We start from the raw sequence: 20,831 nt of genomic DNA, 5'->3' as shown, positions 1-20,831 counted from the left end.
CCACATACAAACAGCATGATCACTGTCATAGCAGCCACATACAAACAGCATGATCACTGTCATAGCAGCCACATACAAACAGCATGATCACTATCATAGCAGCCACATACAAACAGCATGACCACTGTCATAGCAGCCACACACAAACAGCATGATCACTGTCATAGCAGCCACATACAAACAGCATGATCACTGTCATAGCAGCCACATACAAATAGCATGATCACTGTCATAGCAGCCACATACAAACAGCATGATCACTGTCATAGCAGCCACACACAAACAGCATGACCACTATCATAGCAGCCATGTACAAACAGCATGATCACTGTCATAGCAGCCACACACAAACAGCATGATCACTGTCATAGCAGCCACATACAAACAGCATAATCACTGTCATAGCAGCCACACACAAACAGCATGATCACTGTCATAGCAGCCACATACAAACAGCATGATCACTGTCATAGCAGCCACGTACAAACAGCATGATCACTGTCATAGCAGCCACATACAAACAGCATGATCACTGTCATAGCAGCCATGTACAAACAGCATTATCACTGTCATAGCAGCCACGTACAAACAGCATGATCACTGTCATAGCAGCCACATACAAACAGCATGATCACTATCATAGCAGCCACATACAAACAGCATGATCACTGTCATAGCAGCCACATACAAACAGCATGACCACTGTCATAGCAGCCACATACAAACAGCATGACCACTGTCATAGCAGCCACATACAAACAGCATGACCACTGTCATAGCAGCCACGTACAAACAGCATGATCACTGTCATAGCAGCCATGTACAAACAGCATGATCACTGTCATAGCAGCCACACACAAACAGCATGATCACTGTCATAGCAGCCACATACAAACAGCATGATCACTGTCATAGCAGCCACATACAAACAGCATGATCACTGTCATAGCAGCCACACACAAACAGCATGATCACTATCATAGCAGCCACATACAAACAGCATGATCACTGTCATAGCAGCCACATACAAACAGCATGATCACTGTCATAGCAGCCACACACAAACAGCATGACCACTATCATAGCAGCCATGTACAAACAGCATGATCACTGTCATAGCAGCCACATACAAACAGCATGATCACTGTCATAGCAGCCACATACAAACAGCATGATCACTATCATAGCAGCCACATACAAACAGCATGATCACTGTCATAGCAGCCACATACAAACAGCATGACCACTGTCATAGCAGCCACATACAAACAGCATGACCACTGTCATAGCAGCCACATACAAACAGCATGACCACTGTCATAGCAGCCACATACAAACAGCATGATCACTGTCATAGCAGCCATGTACAAACAGCATGATCACTGTCATAGCAGCCACACACAAACAGCATGATCACTGTCATAGCAGCCACATACAAACAGCATGATCACTGTCATAGCAGCCACATACAAACAGCATGATCACTGTCATAGCAGCCACACACAAACAGCATGATCACTATCATAGCAGCCACATACAAACAGCATGATCACTGTCATAGCAGCCACATACAAACAGCATTATCACTGTCATAGCAGCCACACAAACAGCATGACCACTATCATATCAGCCATGTACAAACAGCATGATCACTGTCATAGCAGCCACACACAAACAGCATGATCACTGTCATAGCAGACACACACAAACAGCATGATCACTGTCATAGCAGCCACATACAAACAGCATGACCACTGTCATAGCAGCCACACACAAACAGCATGATCACTGTCATAGCAGCCACACACAAACAGCATGATCACTGTCATAGCAGCCATGTACAAACAGCATGACCCCTGTCATAGCAGCCACATACAAACAGCATGATCACTGTCATAGCAGCCACACACAAACAGCATGATCACTGTCATAGCAGCCACACACAAACAGCATGATCACTGTCATAGCAGCCATGTACAAACAGCATGATCACTGTCATAGCAGCCACATACAAACAGCATGATCACTGTCATAGCAGCCACATACAAACAGCATGATCACTGTCATAGCAGCCACATACAAACAGCATGATCACTGTCATAGCAGCCACATACAAACAGCATGATCACTGTCATAGCAGCCACACACAAACAGCATGATCACTGTCATAGCAGCCATGTACAAACAGCATGACCACTGTCATAGCAGCCACACACAAACAGCATGATCACTGTCATAGCAGCCACACACAAACAGCATGATCACTATCATAGCAGCCACACACAAACAGCATGACCACTATCATAGCAGACACATACAAACAGAGTGATCACTGTCATAGCAGCCACATACAAACAGCATGATCACTGTCATAGCAGCCACACACAAACAGCATGACCACTATCATAGCAGCCACACACAAACAGCATGATCACTGTCATAGCAGCCACACACAAACAGCATGATCACTATCATAGCAGCCACGTACAAACAGCATGATCACTGTCATAGCAGCCACGTACAAACAGCATGACCACTGTCATCGAGTCTTGTGGCTGTCATTGAGTCTGTTGTGGCAGTCATCGAGTCTGTTGTCTGTTGTGGCTGTCATCGAGTCTGTTGTCTGTTGTGGCTGTCATCGAGTCTGTTGTCTGTTGTGGCTGTCATCGAGTCTGTTGTCTGTTGTGGCTGTCATCGAGTCTGTTGTCTGTTGTGGCTGTCATCGAGTCTGTTGTCTGTTGTGGCTGTCATCGAGTCTGTTGTCTGTTGTGGCTGTCATCGAGTCTGTTGTCTGTTGTGGCTGTCATCGAGTCTGTTGTCTGTTGTGGCTGTCATCGAGTCTGTTGTGGCTGTCATCGAGTCTGTTGTGGCGGTCTTCAAGTCTGTTGTGGCGGTCTTCAAGTCTGTTGTGGCGGTCATCGAGTCTGTTGTGGCTGTCATCGAGTCTGTTGTCTGTTGTGGCTGTCATCGAGTCTGTTGTCTGTTGTGGCTGTCATCGAGTCTGTTGTGGCTGTCATCGAGTCTGTTGTGGCGGTCATCGAGTCTGTTGTGGCTGTCATCGAGTCTGTTGTGGCTGTCATTGAGTCTGTTGTGGCTGTCATCGAGTCTGTGGCTGTCATCGAGTCTGTTAAGGCTGTCATCGAGTCTGTTGTGGCTGTCATCGAGTCTGTTGTGGCTGTCATCGAGTCTGTTGTGGCGGTCATCGAGTCTGTTGTGGCGGTCATCGAGTCTGTTGTGGCGGTCATCGAGTCTGTTGTGGCGGTCATCGAGTCTGTTGTGGCGGTCATCGAGTCTGTTGTGGCGGTCATCGAGTCTGTTGTGGCGGTCATCGAGTCTGTTGTGGCGGTCATCGAGTCTGTTGTGGCGGTCATCGAGTCTGTTGTGGCGGTCATCGAGTCTGTTGTGGCGGTCATCGAGTCTGTTGTGGCGGTCATCGAGTCTGTTGTGGCGGTCATCGAGTCTGTTGTGGCGGTCATCGAGTCTGTTGTGGCGGTCATCGAGTCTGTTGTGGCGGTCATCGAGTCTGTTGTGGCGGTCATCGAGTCTGTTGTGGCGGTCATCGAGTCTGTTGTGGCGGTCTTCGAGTCTGTTGTGGCGGTCTTCGAGTCTGTTGTGGCGGTCACCGAGTCTGTTGTGGCGGTCACCGAGTCTGCTGTGGCTGTCATCGAGTCTGTTGTGGCTGTCATCGAGTCTGTTGTGGCGGTCATCGAGTCTGTTGTGGCGGTCATCGAGTCTGTTGTGGCGGTCATTGAGTCTGACATGCTGCTGTTCCTCCTCTGTTCTTCCCCCCTCTGCTCTGTGAACACATCAAATCAAATGTATTTATATAGCCCTTCGTACATCAGCTGATATCTCAAAGTGCTGTACAGAAACCCAGCCTAAAACCCCAAACAGCAAGCAATACAGGTGTAGAAGCACGGTGGCTAGGAAAAACTCCCTAGAAAGGCCAAAACCTAGGAAGAAACCTAGAGAGGAACCAGGCTATGTGGGGTGGCCAGTCCTCTTCTGGCTGTGCCGGGTGGATATTATAACAGAACATGGCCAAGATGTTCAAATGTTCATAATTGACCAGCATGGTCGAATAATAATAAGGCAGAACAGTTGAAACTGGAGCAGCAGCACGGCCAGGTGGACTGGGGACAGCAAGGAGTCATCATGTCAGGTATTCCTGGGGCATGGTCCTAGGGCTCAGGTCCTCCGAGAGAGAGAAAGAAAGAGAGAAGGAGAGAATTAGAGAACGCACACTTAGATTCACACAGGACACCGAATAGGACAGGAGAAGTACTCCAGATATAACAAACTGACCCTAGCCCCCCGACACATAAACTACTGCAGCATAAATACTTGAGGCTGAGACAGGAGGGGTCAGGAGACACTATGGCCCCATCTGAGGACACCCCCGGACAGGGCCAAACACATGCTGCTGTTCCTCCTCTGTTCTTCCCCCCTCTGCTCTGTGAACACATGCTGCTGTTCCTCCTCTGTTCTTTCCCCCCTCTGCTCTGTGAACACATGCTGCTGTTCCTCCTCTGTTCTTCCCCCCTTTGCTCTGTGTACACATGCTGCTGTTCCTCCTCTGTTCTTCCCCCCTCTGCTCTGTGAACACATGCTGCTGTTCCTCCTCTGTTCTTCCCCCCTCTGCTCTCTGTAAATGTCCCCACATTTGAAACTTACTGCACAGTGGAGCTTCAGTTTGATTTAATACAGTCATGTTATGGATAGGAGCTGGGAAAGAGCTAGGTGATCGTGCAAGACTGCATTAATATGTAATAACAGAAATATCAGCCTATTTCACACCATAGCTCGCTGAATTTGCAAAAGTTACTTTTCACCCATTTTTTTTTATTTCGGCAAAAATGAAAATGTGGCACTGACTCGCCCGCACATGGATTGGTGTTTCAGCATTGTCTCAATGAAGAGTTGGGCGTTCGACTGTTGCTATCCGGTAGTGGGACGAGCAATATCCACCATCGTAGTACGGATGAAGCCTGAGATGGAATGTGAAGCTAACTGAAGCTGGTGAACTTTATTAAAGCCTGAGGAGATTTAGCTTGCTTCATAGTAAACCCCTCAGGAATGTGAATCTAACTGAAGCTGGGTAACTTTTTTAAAGCCTGAGGAGATTTAGCTTGCTTCATAGTAAACCCCTCAGGAATGTGAAGCTAACTGAAGCTGTTGAACTGAAGCTGGGTAACTTTATTAAAGCCTGAGGAGATTTAGCTTGCTTCATAGTAAACCCCTCAGGAATGTGAAGCAAACTGAAGCTGGTTAACTTTATTAAAACCTGAGGAGATTTAGCTTGCTTCATAGTAAACCCCTCTGGTGTGGTCCATATGTAACATGTTGTCATGTCTCGTACCAACAGAGAAGGCGGATGACATCCCAGGCCCAGTGATCTGGACTGGAGAGGATGATTCTGTGTTCCTCCGCTGGCCTGAACCCTCGTCCCCCAACGCACTCATCCTCATGTATGAGATCAAGTTCAGACTGGGCACTGAGGTAAGAGACACACCTCTCCACTGCTCCCTTCCTCAATGGTTGTGAGGATGATGACTGATCGTTGACATTGTAATGGGGGGGTGTAACCCAGTAATCCAGTAATGTTGGTGGTGAGGATGATGACTGATCGTTGACATTGTATGGGGGGGGGGGGGGGGGTAACCCAGTAATGTTGGTGGTGAGGATGATGACTGATCGTTGACATTGTATGGGGGGGGGGTGTAACCCAGTAATGTTGGTGGTGAGGATGATGACTGATCGTTGACATTGTGATGGGGGGGTTTAACCCAGTAATGTTGGTGGTGAGGATGATGACTGATCGTTGACATTGTGATGGGGGAGTTTAACCCAGTAATGTTGGTGGTGAGGATGATGACTGATCGTTGACATTGTATGGGGGGGGTGTAACCCAGTAATGTTGGTGGTGAGGATGATGACTGATCGTTGACATTGTATGGGGGGGGTGTAACCCAGTAATGTTGGTGGTGAGGATGATGACTGATCGTTGACATTGTAATGGGGGGGTGTAACCCAGTAATGTTGGTGGTGAGGATGATGACTGATCGTTGACATTGTAATGGGGGGGTGTAACCCAGTAATGTTGGTGGTGAGGATGATGACTGATCGTTGACATTGTAATGGGGGGGTAACCCAGTAATGTTGGTGGTGAGGATGATGACTGATCGTTGACATTGTAATGGGGGGGTAACCCAGTAATGTTGGTGGTGAGGATGATGACTGATCGTTGACATTGTAATGGGGGGGTAACCCAGTAATGTTGGTGGTGAGGATGGTGACTGATCGTTGACATTGTAATGGGGGGGTAACCCAGTAATGTTGGTGGTGAGGATGATGACTGATCGTTGACATTGTAATGGGGGGGTAACCCAGTAATGTTGGTGGTGAGGATGATGACTGATCGTTGACATTGTAATGGGGGGGTAACCCAGTAATGTTGGTGGTGAGGATGATGACTGATTGTTGACATTGTAATGGGGGGGTAACCCAGTAATGTTGGTGGTGAGGATGATGACTGATCGTTGACATTGTAATGGGGGGGTAACCCAGTAATGTTGGTGGTGAGGATGATGACTGATCGTTGACATTGTAATGGGGGGGGGGTGTAACCCAGTAATGTTGGTGGTGAGGATGATGACTGATCGTTGACATTGTAATGGGGGGGTAACCCAGTAATGTTGGTGGTGAGGATGGTGACTGATCGTTGACATTGTAATGGGGGGGTAACCCAGTAATGTTGGTGTGATGCAGGACAGCTGCTCAGTGGAGAGTTAACTCACTACCTGCAGCCGCGTTGTAGAAGCAGGAGTCTTAACAGGGTGTTTTTCTGTCTGTCCAGTCAGAGAAGCATGAGTGTGTGTCTCGCCAGCTGTATCGAGAGCAGCGTGGTGCCAGGCTCAGTAACCTTGGACCTGGTAACTACTCTGCCCGGGTCAGAGCCACCTCCCTGGCTGGCAACGGATCCTGGACTGAACCCATCTCCTTCTATGTGGTACAGGCCCAGCGTAAGATCTCATCATCATCCACTATTCAACACTACATAACTACGTCTCTCACGGGGGAATTCACTGTCATACAACAGTAACACCTTATCATGTTAGTTAACACCAGTCTGTATATAATACCTTATCACATGTTAGTTAGTTAGTTAGTCAACACCAGTCTGTATGTAATACCTTATCACATGTTAGTTAGTTAGTTAGTTAACACCAGTCTGTATGTAATACCTTATCACATGTTAGTTAACACCAGTGTGTATATAATACCTTATCACATGTTAGTTAGTTAGTTAGTTAACACCAGTCTGTATGTAATACCTTATCACATGTTAGTTAACACCAGTGTGTATATAATACCTTATCACATGTTAGTTAGTTAACACCAGTGTGTATATAATACCTTATCACATGTTAGTTAGTTAACACCAGTGTGTTTATAATACCTTATCACATGTTAGTTAACACCAGTCTGTATGTAATACCTTATCACATGTTAGTTAGTTAACACCAGTGTGTATATAATACCTTATCACATGTTAGTTAGTTAACACCAGTGTGTATATAATACCTTATCACATGTTAGTTAGTTAACACCAGTGTGTATATAATACCTTATCACATGTTAGTTAGTTAACACCAGTGTGTATATAATACCTTATCACATGTTAGTTAGTTAACACCAGTGTGTATATAATACCTTATCACATGTTAGTTAGTTAACACCAGTGTGTATATAATACCTTATCACATGTTAGTTAACACCAGTGTGTATATAATACCTTATCACATGTTAGTTAACACCAGTGTGTATATAATACCTTATCACATGTTAGTTAACACCAGTGTGTGTTTAATGTGTTCACCAGGTTAGTTAGTTAGTTAACACCAGTGTGTGTTTAATGGGTCCACCAGGTTAGTTAGTTAACACCAGTGTGTATTTAATGTGTTCACCAGGTTAGTTAGTTAACACCAGTGTGTATTTAATGGGTCCACCAGGTTAATTAGTTAGTTAGTTAACACCAGTGTGTGTTTAATGTGTTCACCAGGTTAGTTAGTTAGTTAGTTAACACCAGTGTGTATTTAATGTGTTCACCAGGTTAGTTAGTTAACACCAGTGTGTATTTAATGGGTCCACCAGGTTAGTTAGTTAACACCAGTGTGTATTTAATGTGTTCACCAGGTTAGTTAGTTAGTTAACACCAGTGTGTGTTTAATGGGTCCACCAGGTTAGTTAGTTAACACCAGTGTGTATTTAATGTGTTCACCAGGTTAGTTAGTTAGTTAACACCAGTGTGTGTTTAATGGGTCCACCAGGTTAGTTAGTTAACACCAGTGTGTATTTAATGGGTCCACCAGGTTAGTTAGTTAACACCAGTGTGTGTTTAATGGGTCCACCAGGTTAGTTAGTTAGTTAGTTAACACCAGTGTGTGTTTAATGTGTTCACCAGGTTAGTTAGTTAGTTAACACCAGTGTGTGTTTAATGTGTTCACCAGGTTAGTTAGTTAGTTAACACCAGTGTGTGTTTAATGTGTCCTCCAGGTTAGTTGGTTAGTTAACACCAGTGTGTGTTTAATGGGTCCACCAGGTTAGTTAGTTAGTTAGTTAACACCAGTGTGTGTTTAATGTGTTCACCAGGTTAGTTAGTTAGTTAACACCAGTGTGTGTTTAATGTGTTCACCAGGTTAGTTAGTTAGTTAACACCAGTGTGTGTTTAATGTGTCCTCCAGGTTAGTTAGTTAGTTAACACCAGTGTGTGTTTAATGTGTCCACCAGGTTAGTTGGTTAGTTAACACCAGTGTGTATTTAATGGGTCCACCAGGTTAGTTAGTTAGTTAGTTAACACCAGTGTGTATTTAATGGGTCCACCAGGTTAATTAGTTAGTTAGTTAACACCAGTGTGTATTTAATGGGTCCACCAGGTTAGTTAGTTAATACCAGTGTGTATTTAATGTGTCCACCAGGTTAGTTAGTTAATACCAGTGTGTGTTTAATGGGTCCACCAGGTTAGTTAGTTAGTTAACACCAGTGTGTATTTAATGGGTCCACCAGGTTAGTTAGTTAATACCAGTGTGTGTTTAATGGGTCCACCAGGTTAGTTAGTTAACACCAGTGTGTATTTAATGGGTCTCTCCTGGTCCAACAGGTTATGAGAACTCTCTCTACATCATGATCTTTGTTCCCATGGTAGCAGTCCTGATCATCTGTCTCCTGGCCACGTTCACCATCATCAACAGGAAGAAGTAAGTCTGTGTGTCTGTCTGTAAGGTTCTTTAGTAAATGACAGGCTGTCTCTAGGTAGTTAGAGGTGGGCTGTCATTATATAGTGCACTACTTAAGAACAGAGACTTCTGGCACCCTATTCCCTATATAGTGCACTACTTTAGACCAGAGCCCTATGGCACCCTATTCCCTATATAGTGCATTACTTTAGACCAGAGCCCTATGGCACCCTATTCCCTATATAGTGCACTACTTTAAACCAGAGCCCTATGGCACCCTATTCCCTATATAGTGCACTACTTTAAACCAGAGCCCTATGGCACCCTATTCCCTATATAATGCACTACTTTAGACTAGAGCCCTATGACACCCTATTCCCTATATAATGCACTACTTTAGACCAGACCCCACAGAGCAGTACATATGGGGAATAGGGGGCCGTTTGGGATGCTGTTTAACTCTGCTAACCCTGTGTGTGTGTGTGTGTGTGTGTGTCTACAGGAACAGTGACAGACTGGGGAATGGAGTTTTGTATGCATCAGTCAATCCTGAATACTTCAGCGCTGCAGAGAGTAAGTACCTGTAGTGACCATATCACCTGATAGAGACAGAGAGTAAGTACCTGTAGTGGCCATATCACCTGATAGAGACAGAGAGGAAGTACCTGTAGTGACCATATCACCTGATAGAGACAGAGAGGAAGTACCTGTAGTGGCCATATCACCTGATAGAGACAGAGAGGAAGTACCTGTAGTGACCATATCACCTGATAGAGACAGAGAGGAAGTACCTGTAGTGACCACATCACCTGATAGAGACAGAGAGGAAGTACCTGTAGTGACCATATCACCTGATAGAGACAGAGAGGAAGTACCTGTAGTGACCACATCACCTGATAGAGACAGAGAGGAAGTACCTGTAGTGACCATATCACCTGATAGAGACAGAGAGGAAGTACCTGTAGTGACCATATCACCTGATAGAGACAGAGAGGAAGTACCTGTAGTGACCATATCACCTGATAGAGACAGAGAGGAAGTACCTGTAGTGACCATATCACCTGATAGAGACAGAGAGGAAGTACCTGTAGTGGCCATATCACCTGATAGAGACAGAGAGGAAGTACCTGTAGTGACCATATCACCTGATAGAGACAGAGAGGAAGTACCTGTAGTGACCATATCACCTGATAGAGACAGAGAGGAAGTACCTGTAGTGACCACATCACCTGATAGAGACAGAGAGGAAGTACCTGTAGTGACCACATCACCTGATAGAGACAGAGAGGAAGTACCTGTAGTGACCATATCACCTGATAGAGACAGAGAGGAAGTACCTGTAGTGACCACATCACCTGATAGAGACAGAGAGGAAGTACCTGTAGTGGCCATATCACCTGATAGAGACAGAGAGGAAGTACCTGTAGTGACCATATCACCTGATAGAGACAGAGAGGAAGTACCTGTAGTGGCCATATCACCTGATAGAGACAGAGAGGAAGTACCTGTAGTGACCATATCACCTGATAGAGACAGAGAGGAAGTACCTGTAGTGACCACATCACCTGATAGAGACAGAGAGGAAGTACCTGTAGTGACCATATCACCTGATAGAGACAGAGAGGAAGTACCTGTAGTGACCACATCACCTGATAGAGACAGAGAGGAAGTACCTGTAGTGACCACATCACCTGATAGAGACAGAGAGGAAGTACCTGTAGTGACCATATCACCTGATAGAGACAGAGAGGAAGTACCTGTAGTGACCATATCACCTGATAGAGACAGAGAGGAAGTACCTGTAGTGACCATATCACCTGATAGAGACAGAGAGGAAGTACCTGTAGTGACCACATCACCTGATAGAGACAGAGAGGAAGTACCTGTAGTGACCACATCACCTGATAGAGACAGAGAGGAAGTACCTGTAGTGACCACATCACCTGATAGAGACAGAGAGGAAGTACCTGTAGTGACCATATCACCTGATAGAGACAGAGAGGAAGTACCTGTAGTGACCACATCACCTGATAGAGACAGAGAGGAAGTACCTGTAGTGACCATATCACCTGATAGAGACAGAGAGGAAGTACCTGTAGTGACCATATCACCTGATAGAGACAGAGAGGAAGTACCTGTAGTGACCACATCACCTGATAGAGACAGAGAGGAAGTACCTGTAGTGACCATATCACCTGATAGAGACAGAGAGGAAGTACCTGTAGTGACCATATCACCTGATAGGTCGTCAGGGTCAGGCTGTGTGGTACTGTGATATAGTTGTCTGTTAACCCTCTCCTCTCCTCCAGTGTATATACCAGATGAATGGGAGGTGTTGAGGGAGAAGATCACGATGAACAGAGAGCTGGGTCAGGGGTCGTTTGGCATGGTGTACGAGGGCGTTGCTAAGGGAGTAGTCAAGGACGAGCCAGAGACGTGTGTGGCCATTAAGACGGTGAACGAGTCTGCCAGCATGAGAGAGAGAATAGAGTTCCTCAATGAAGCTTCTGTCATGAAGGAGTTCAACTGTCATCACGTGGTAAGACACACACACACACACACACACACACACACACACACACACACACACACACACACAGTGTGGTACGACACAGGACACACACACACACACAGTGTGGTACGACACAGGACACACACACACACACACAGTGTGGTACGACACAGGACACACACACACACAGTGTGGTACGACACAGGACACACACACACAGTGTGGTACGACACAGGACACACACACACACAGTGTGGTACGACACAGGACACACACACACACAGTGTGGTACGACACAGGACACACACACACACACAGTGTGGTACGACACAGGACACACACACACACACAGTGTGGTACGACACAGGACACACAGGACACACACACACACACAGTGTGGTACGACACAGGACACACACACACACACAGTGTGGTACGACACAGGACACACACACACACACACAGTGTGGTACGACACAGGACACACACACACACACACAGTGTGGTACGACACAGGACACACACACACACACACACAGTGTGGTACGACACAGGACACACACACACACACAGTGTGGTACGACACAGGACACACACACACACACACAGTGTGGTACGACACAGGACACACACACACACACACACACACACACACACACAGTGTGGTACGACACAGGACACACACACACACACACACACAGTGTGGTACGACACAGGACACACACACACAGACACATAGTGTGGTACGACACAGGACACACACACACAGTGTGGTAGGACACGAAAACACAGCGGACAGATACATTGTGACATAAGGCAATAATACCTGATACTCCACCCCACCCTGTCCTGTCCACCCCCCCTGTCCTGTCTAAATGTTGACCTGATACTCCAACCCCCCCCCTGTCCTGTCCACCCCCCCTGTCCTGTCTAAATGTTGACCTGATACTCCAACCCCCCCCCTGTCCTGTCCACCCCCCCTGTCCTGTCTAAATGTTGACCTGATACTCCACACCCCCCCTGTCCTGTCTAAATGTTGACCTGATACTCCAACCCCCCCCCTGTCCTGTCCACCCCCCCTGTCCTGTCTAAATGTTGACCTGATACTCCAACCCCCCCCCCCTGTCCTGTCCACCCCCCCTGTCCTGTCTAAATGTTGACCTGATACTCCACCCCCCCTGTCCTGTCTAAATGTTGACCTGATACTCCACACCCCCCTGTCCTGTCTAAATGTTGACCTGATACTCCAACCCCCCCCCCTGTCCTGTCCACCCCCCCTGTCCTGTCTAAATGTTGACCTGATACTCCACCCCACCCTGTCCTGTCCACCCCCCCTGTCCTGTCTAAATGTTGACCTGATACTCCAACCCCCCCCCCTGTCCTGTCCACCCCCCCTGTCCTGTCTAAATGTTGACCTGATACTCCACACCCCCCTGTCCTGTTTAAATGTTGACCTGATACTCCACACCCCCCCTGTCCTGTCTAAATGTTGACCTGATACTCCACACCCCCCATGTCCTGTCTAAATGTTGACCTGATACTCCACATCCCCCCTGTCCTGTCTAAATGTTGACCTGATACTCCACACCCCCCCTGTCCTGTCTAAATGTTGACCTGATACTCCACATTCCCTGTCCTGTCTAAATGTTGACCTGATACTCCACACCCCCCCTGTCCTGTCCACACCCCCTGTCCTGTCTAAATGTTGACCTTGATACTCCACACCCCCCCTGTCCTGTCCACACCCCCTGTCCTGTCTAAATGTTGACCTGATACTCCACACCCCCCCTGTCCTGTCCACACCCCCTGTCCTGTCTAAATGTTGACCTGATACTCCACACCCCCCCTGTCCTGTCCACACCCCCTGTCCTGTCTAAATGTTGACCTGATACTCCACACCCCCCCTGTCCTGTCCACACCCCCTGTCCTGTCTAAATGTTGACCTGATACTCCACACCCCCCTGTCCTGTCTAAATGTTGACCTGATACTCCACACCCCCCTGTCCTGTCTAAATGTTGACCTGATACTCCACACCCCCCCTGTCCTGTCTAAATGTTGACCTGATACTCCACATCCTGTCCTGTCTAAATGTTGACCTGATACTCCACACCCCCTGTCCTGTCTAAATATTGACCTGATACTCCACACCCCCTGTCCTGTCTAAATGTTGACCTGATACTCCACACCCCCCTGTCCTGTCTAAATGTTGACCTGAAACTCCACATCCTGTCCTGTCTAAATGTTGACCTGATACTCCACACCCCCTGTCCTGTCTAAATGTTGACCTCATACTCTACACCCCCTGTACTGTCTAAATGTCTACCTTGATACTCCACGCCCCCTGTCATGTCTTATGTTCCTGTGAACAAATAAGGAGCCCACTGATTGTCAGTTCAGGATGTGGGCTCTGACCACTGATGTCATTTGTGTGCTGTGATTCGTGCAGGTGCGTCTGCTGGGTGTGGTTTCTCAGGGCCAGCCCACCTTGGTCATCATGGAGCTGATGACTAAAGGAGATCTGAAGAGCCACCTGAGGTCACTACGGGCTAAAGATGTAAGTTACCTATCCCTCATTCTGACCCCTAACCCCTCATCCTGACCCCTACCACCTAGTCACCTGAGGTAACTTTGGGCTAAAGACTTAAGTTATTTACCCCTCATCCTGTTCCCTCATCTTGACCCCTAACCCCTCATCCTAACCCCTACCGCCTGAGGTCACTAAAAATAATACAATTGTATTTATCACATGCGCTGAATACAACCTTACCTTGAAATGCTTACTTACAAGCCCTTAACCAACAATGCTGTTCAATAAATAGTTAACAAAATATAATGTAAATAGTCTGGGCGGTCATTTTGATTAGTTGTTCAGCAGTCTTATGGCTTGGGGTTAAGGAGCCTTTTGGACCTAGACTTGGCGCTCCAGTAACGTGCTGTAGCAGAGAGAACAGTCTTGATCTTGGGTGACTGGAGTTTTCAAAAAATATGGGCCTTCCTCTGACACCGCCTAATATAGAGGTCCTGGGTGGCAGGGAGCCTGGTATAGAGGTCCTGGGTGGCAGGGAGCCTGGTATAGAGGTCCTGGGTGGCAGGGAGCATGGTGTAGAGGTCCTGGGTGGCAGGGAGCCTGGTGTAGAGGTCCTGGGTGGCAGGGAGCCTGGTGTAGAGGTCCTGGGTGGCAGGGAGCCTGGTGTAGAGGTCCTGGGTGGCAGGGAGCCTGGTGTAGAGGTCCTGGGTGGCAGGGAGCCTGGTGTAGAGGTCCTGGGTGGCAGGGAGCCTGGTGTAGAGGTCCTGGGTGGCAGGGAGCCTGGTGTAGAGGTCCTGGGTGGCAGGGAGCCTGGTGTAGAGGTCCTGGGTGGCAGGGAGCCTGGTGTAGAGGTCCTGGTGTAGAGGTCCTGGGTGGCAGGTCCTGGTGTAGAGGTCCTGGGTGGCAGGGAGCCTGGTGTAGAGGTCCTGGGTGGCAGGGAGCCCTGGTGTAGAGGTCCTGGGTGGCAGGGAGCCCTGGTGTAGAGGTCCTGGGTGGCAGGGAGCCCTGGTGTAGAGGTCCTGGGTGGCAGGGAGCCCTGGTGTAGAGGTCCTGGGTGGCAGGGAGCCCTGGTGTAGAGGTCCTGGGTGGCAGGGAGCCCTGGTGTAGAGGTCCTGGGTGGCAGGGAGCCCTGGTGTAGAGGTCCTGGGTGGCAGGGAGCCCTTGTTAGAGGTCCTGGGTGGCAGGGAGCCCTTGTTAGAGGTCCTGGGTGGCAGGGAGCCCTTGTTAGAGGTCCTGGGTGGCAGGGAGCCCTTGTTAGAGGTCCTGGGTGGCAGGGAGCCTGGCCTCAGGGATGTACTGGGCCATACGCACTAGCCTCTAGCGCCTTGCGGTCGGACGCTGAGCAGTTGCAATACCAGGCAGTGATGCAACCGGTCAGGATGCTCTCGATTGTGCAGCTGTATAACTTTTTGAGGATGTTGTCGTGCCCTCTTCATGACTGTCTTGGAGAGCAAGGAATTTGAAAGTCTTGACCCGCTCCACTACAGCCCTGTCCATGTGAATCGGGGCGTGTTCTGCCCTCCTTTTCCTGTAGTCCATGAACATCTCTTTAGCCTTTGTCTGGCTCACGTTGAGGGAGAGGTTGTTATCCTGGCACCACACTGCAAGGTCTCTGACCTCCTCCCTATAGGCTGTCTCATCGTTGTCTGTAATCAGGCCTACCACTGTTGTCGTCAGCAAACTTAATGATGGCGTTCGAGTCGTGGGGGACTAAACGGGAGGTGCTAAGCACGCACCCCTGTGGGGCGCCCGTGTTGAGGATCAGCGTGGCAGATGTGTTGTTTCCTACCCTTACCACCTGGGGGCAGCCCGTCAGGAAGTCCAGGATCCAGTTGCAGAGGGAGGTGTTTAGTCCCACGGTCCTTAGCTTAGTGATGAGCTTTGTGGGAACTATGGTGTTGACTTCTCACGTAAGTGTTCCTTTTGTCCACGTGTGAAAGTGCAGTGTGGAGTGAAATTGAGATTGTGTCATCTGTGGATCTGTTAGGGAGGTATGCAAATTGGAGTGGGATGATGGTGTTGACGTGAGCCATGACCAGCCTTTCAATACACTTCATGGCTGCCGATGTGAGTGCTACGGGGCGGTAGTCATTTAGGCAGGCAGGTGAATGTCAGTGAAGACACTTGCCAGTTGGTCCGTGTATGCTCTGAGTACACATCCGAGTAATCTGTCTGGCCCCGCGGACTTGTGAATGTTGACCTGTTTAAAGGTTTTGCTCACATTGGCTACGGAGAGCGTGATCACACAGTTGTCCGGAACAACTGGTGCTCTAATGCATGCTTCAGTGTTGCTTGCCTCGAAGCGAGAATAAAAGGCATTTTAATGGTCTGGTAGGCACGCTTCACTGGGCAGCTCGCAGCTGGGTTTCCCTTTGTAGTCCGTAATCGCCCCACATTCGACGAGCGTCAGCTGGTATAGTAGGATTCAGTCTTAGTCCTGTATTGACTCTTTGCCTGTTTGGTGGTTCGTCTGAGGGCATATCCGGATTTCTTATAAGCATCCGGATTAGTGTCCCGCTCCTTGAAAGCAGCAGCTCTAGCTTTTAGCTCGGTGCGGATGTTGCCTGTAATCCATGGCTTCTAGTTGGGATATGTACGTACGGTCACTGGGGACAACGTCGTCGATGCTCTTATTGATGAAGCCGGTGACTGCGTTGGTATACTCCTCAATGTCATTGGATGAATCCCTGAACATATTCCAGTCTGTGCTAGCAAAACAGTCCTGTAGCGTAGCATCTGGGTCATCTGACCACTTCCGTATTGAGTAAATCCCTGGTACTTCCTGCTTTAGTTTTTGCTTGTAAGCAGGAATTATGGTCAGATTTGCCAAATGCAGGGCGAGGGAAAGCTTTGTATGTGTCTCGGTGTGTGGGGTAAAGATGGTCTAGAGTTTTTCCCTCTGGTTGTACATTTAATATACTGATAGAAATTAGGTCAAACTGGTTTAAGTTCGTCTGCATTAAAGTCCCCGGCCACTAGGAGCGCTGCTTCTGGATGAGCATTTTCTTGTTTGCTTATGGCCTTATCCAGCTGGTTGAGTGGCCTTATCCAGCTGGTTGAGTGGCCTTATCCAGCTGGTTGAGTGGCCTTATCCAGCTGGTTGAGTGGCCTTATCCAGCTGGTTGAGTGGCCTTATCCAGCTCATTGAGTGTGGTCTTAATGCCAGCATCGGTTTGTGGTGGTAAATAGACGACTCAAAAGTGTGGTCAACAGTTTATCATGATGTACTATTGTATACTTCTGTATACATCTGGCCCTTCTTTGGACACTGTGTTAACTAACCTCCAGATGCCATACAACTCTCCTTCCGTGGCCTCCAACTGCTCTTAAATGCAAGTAAAACTAAATGCATGCTCTTCAACCGATCGCTGCCCGCCCGTCAAGCATCACTACTCTGGACGGTTCTGACTTAGAATATGTGGACAACTACAAATACCTAGGTTTCTGGTTAGACTGTAAACTCTCCTTCCAGACTCACATTAAGCATCTCCAATCCAAAATTAGTCTAGAATCGGCTTCCTATTTTGCAACAAAGCATCCTTCACTCATTCTGCTAAACATACCCTCGTAAAACTGACTATTCTACCGATCCTTGACTTTGGCGATGTCATTTATAAAATAGCTTCCAACACTGACGGCATCCAATTTGCTGAGTAATCACAGTGCCATCCGTTTTGTCACCAAAGCCCCATATATTACCCACCACTGCAACCTGTATGCTCTCGTTGGCTGCCCCTCGCTTCATATTCGTCGCCAAACCCACTGGGTCCAGGTCATCTATAAGTCTCTGCTAGGTAAAGCCTGACCTTATCTCAGCTCACTGGTCACCATAGCAGCTCCCACCCGTAGCACGCACTCCAGCAGGTATATTTCACTGGTCACCCCCAAAGCCAATTCCTCCTTTGGTCATCTTTCCTTCCAGTTGTCTGCTGCCAATGACTGGAACGAATTGCAAAAATCACTGAAGCTGGAGACTCATATCTCCCTCACTAACGTTAAGCACCAGCTGTCAGATCAGCTCACGGATCACTGCACCTGTACATAGCCCATCTGTAAATAGCCCATCTGTAAATAGCCCATCCAACTACCTCATCCCCATATTGTTATTTATTTTATTTTGCTCCTTTGCAGTGTCTCTACTTGCACATTCATCTTCTGCACATCTATCACTCCAGTGTTTAATTGCTAAATTGTAATTACTTCGCTACTACAGCCTATTTATTGCCTTACCTCCCTAATCTTACCTCATTTGCACACAATGTATATACACTGCTCAAAAAAATAAAGGGAACACTTAAACAACACAATGTAACTCCAAGTCAATCACACTTCTGTGAAATCAAACTGTCCACTTAGGAATCAACACTGATTGACAATACATTTCACATGCTGTTGTGCAAATGGAATAGACAACAGGTGGAAATTATAGGCAATTAGCAAGACACCCCCAATAAAGGAGTGGTTCTGCAGGTTCCTGGCTGATGTTTTGGTCACTTTCGAAAGCTGGCGGTGCTTTCACTCTAGTGGTAGCATGAGACTGAGTCTACAACCCACACAAGTGTCTCAGGTAGTGCAGCTCATCCAGGACGGCACATCAATGCGAGCTGTGACAAGAAGGTTTGCTGTGTCTGTCAGCGTAGTGTCCAGAGCATGGAGGCGCTACCAGGAGACGTGGAGGAGGCCGTAGGAGGGCAACAACCCAGCAGAAGGACCTCTACCTCTGCCTTTGTGCAAGGAGGAGCAGGAGGAGCACTGCCAGAGTCCTGCAAAATTACCTCCAGCAGGCCACAAATGTGCATGTGTCTGCTCAAACGGTCAGAAACAGACTCCATGAGGGTGGTATGAGGGCCCGACGTCCACAGGTGGGGGTTGTGCTTACAGCCCAACACCGTGCAGGACGTTTGACATTTGCCAGAGATCACCAAGATTGGCAAATTCGCCACTGGCGCCCTGTGCTCTTCACAGATGAAAGCAGGTTCACACTGAGCACATGTGACAGACGTGACAGTCTGGAGACACCGTGGAGAACGTTCTGCTACCTGCAACATCCTCCAGCATGACCGGTTTGGCGGTGGGTCAGTCATGGTGTGGGGTGGCATTTCTTTGGGGGGCCGCACAGCCCTCCATGTGCTCGCCAGAGGTAGCCTGACTGCCATTAGGTACCGAGATGAGATCCTCAGACCCCTTGTGAGACCATATGCTGGTGCGGTTGGCCCTGGGTTCCTCCTAATGCAAGACTATGCTAGACCTCATGTGGCTGGAGTGTGTCAGCAGTTCCTGCAAGAGGAAGGCATTGATGCTATGGACTGGCCCGCCCGTTCCCCAGACCTGAATCCAATTGAGCACATCTGAGACATCATGTCTCGCTCCATCCACCAACTCCACGTTCTACCACAGACTGTCCAGGAGTTGGCGGATGCTTTAGTCCAGGTCTGGGAGGAGATCCATCAGGAGACCATCTGCCACCTCATCAGGAGCATGCCCAGGTCATACAGGCACGTGTAGGCCACACACACTACTGAGCCTCATTTTGACTTGTTTTAAGGACATTACATCAAAGTTGGATCAGCCTGTAGTGTGGTTTTCCACTTTAATTTTGAGTGACTCCAAATCCAGACCTCCATGGGTTGATAAATTTGATTTCCATTGATAATTTTTGTGTGATTTTGTTGTCAGCACATTCAGCACATGTAAAGAAAAAAGTATTTAATAAGAATATTTCATTCATTCAGATCTAGGATGTGTTATTTTAGTGTTCCCTTTATTTTTTTGAGCAGTGTATATCTTTTTTCCTATTGCGTTATTGACTGTTCTGTGTATCCCATGTGTAACTCTGTGTTGTCTGTGTCGAACTGCTTTTATCTTGACCAGGTCGCAGTTGTAAATGAGAACTTGTTCTCAACTGGCCTACCTGGTTAAATAAAGGTGTTCTCAACTAGCCTACCTGGTTAAATAAAGGTCAATAAAAACAATGTAAAAAGAAACTCTACCTCTGGTGAGTAATATCTCGAGACTTCCGTAATATTAGACATCGCGCACCAGCTGTAATTGACAAGTAGACACACACCACCCCTCGTCTTACCAGACTAAGCTGTTCTGTCCTGCTGATGCACGGAAAACCCAGCACACTGAATATTATCCTTATCAGTGTCGTCATTCAGCCACGCCTCGGTGAAACATAAGATATTACAGTTTTTAATGTCCTGTTGGTAGGAAATCTTGAACAGAGTTTATCCAGTTTATTCTCCAGTGATTTTACGTTCGCTAATAGAAAGGACGGTGGAGGCGGGTTACCCACTCGCTTACGAATCCTCACAAGGCACCCTGAACTACATCCCCTGTATCTCCATCTTTTCTTCACGCGAGTGACAGGGATTTGGGCCTGGTCTGGGAGAAACAGTATATCCTTCGCGTCCGACTCATTAAATTAAAGATCTTTGTCCAGTTTGAGGTGAGTAATTACTGTTCTGCTATCCAGAAGCTCTTTCCGGTCTTACGAGACGGTAGCATCAACATTATTCTCAAAATAAGTTACAAACAATGCGAAAAAACACA

The 20,831-nt window shown here is 47.7% G+C and overlaps 1 protein-coding gene across 1 annotated transcript in view; it reads left to right on the top strand.

The window, feature by feature from the left end:
- Positions 1-20,831, top strand: part of LOC139384630 (insulin-like growth factor 1 receptor) — a 115,152-nt gene that overhangs the window by 84,637 nt on the left and 9,684 nt on the right. Inside the window, exons 13-18 of the mRNA XM_071129446.1 lie at positions 5,366-5,499; positions 6,857-7,022; positions 9,161-9,257; positions 9,739-9,809; positions 11,546-11,775; positions 14,196-14,303. Of these exons, the coding sequence (XP_070985547.1) occupies positions 5,366-5,499; positions 6,857-7,022; positions 9,161-9,257; positions 9,739-9,809; positions 11,546-11,775; positions 14,196-14,303 (806 nt within the window). The remainder of the gene's footprint in view (positions 1-5,365; positions 5,500-6,856; positions 7,023-9,160; positions 9,258-9,738; positions 9,810-11,545; positions 11,776-14,195; positions 14,304-20,831) is intronic.

This window comes from Oncorhynchus clarkii, chromosome 26, assembly GCF_045791955.1.
Source record: "Oncorhynchus clarkii lewisi isolate Uvic-CL-2024 chromosome 26, UVic_Ocla_1.0, whole genome shotgun sequence".
In the NCBI taxonomy this organism is placed as follows: domain Eukaryota; kingdom Metazoa; phylum Chordata; class Actinopteri; order Salmoniformes; family Salmonidae; genus Oncorhynchus; species Oncorhynchus clarkii.
Note: the sequence above shows the minus strand (reverse complement) of the source record. Positions and strands in the feature narration are given on the sequence as shown.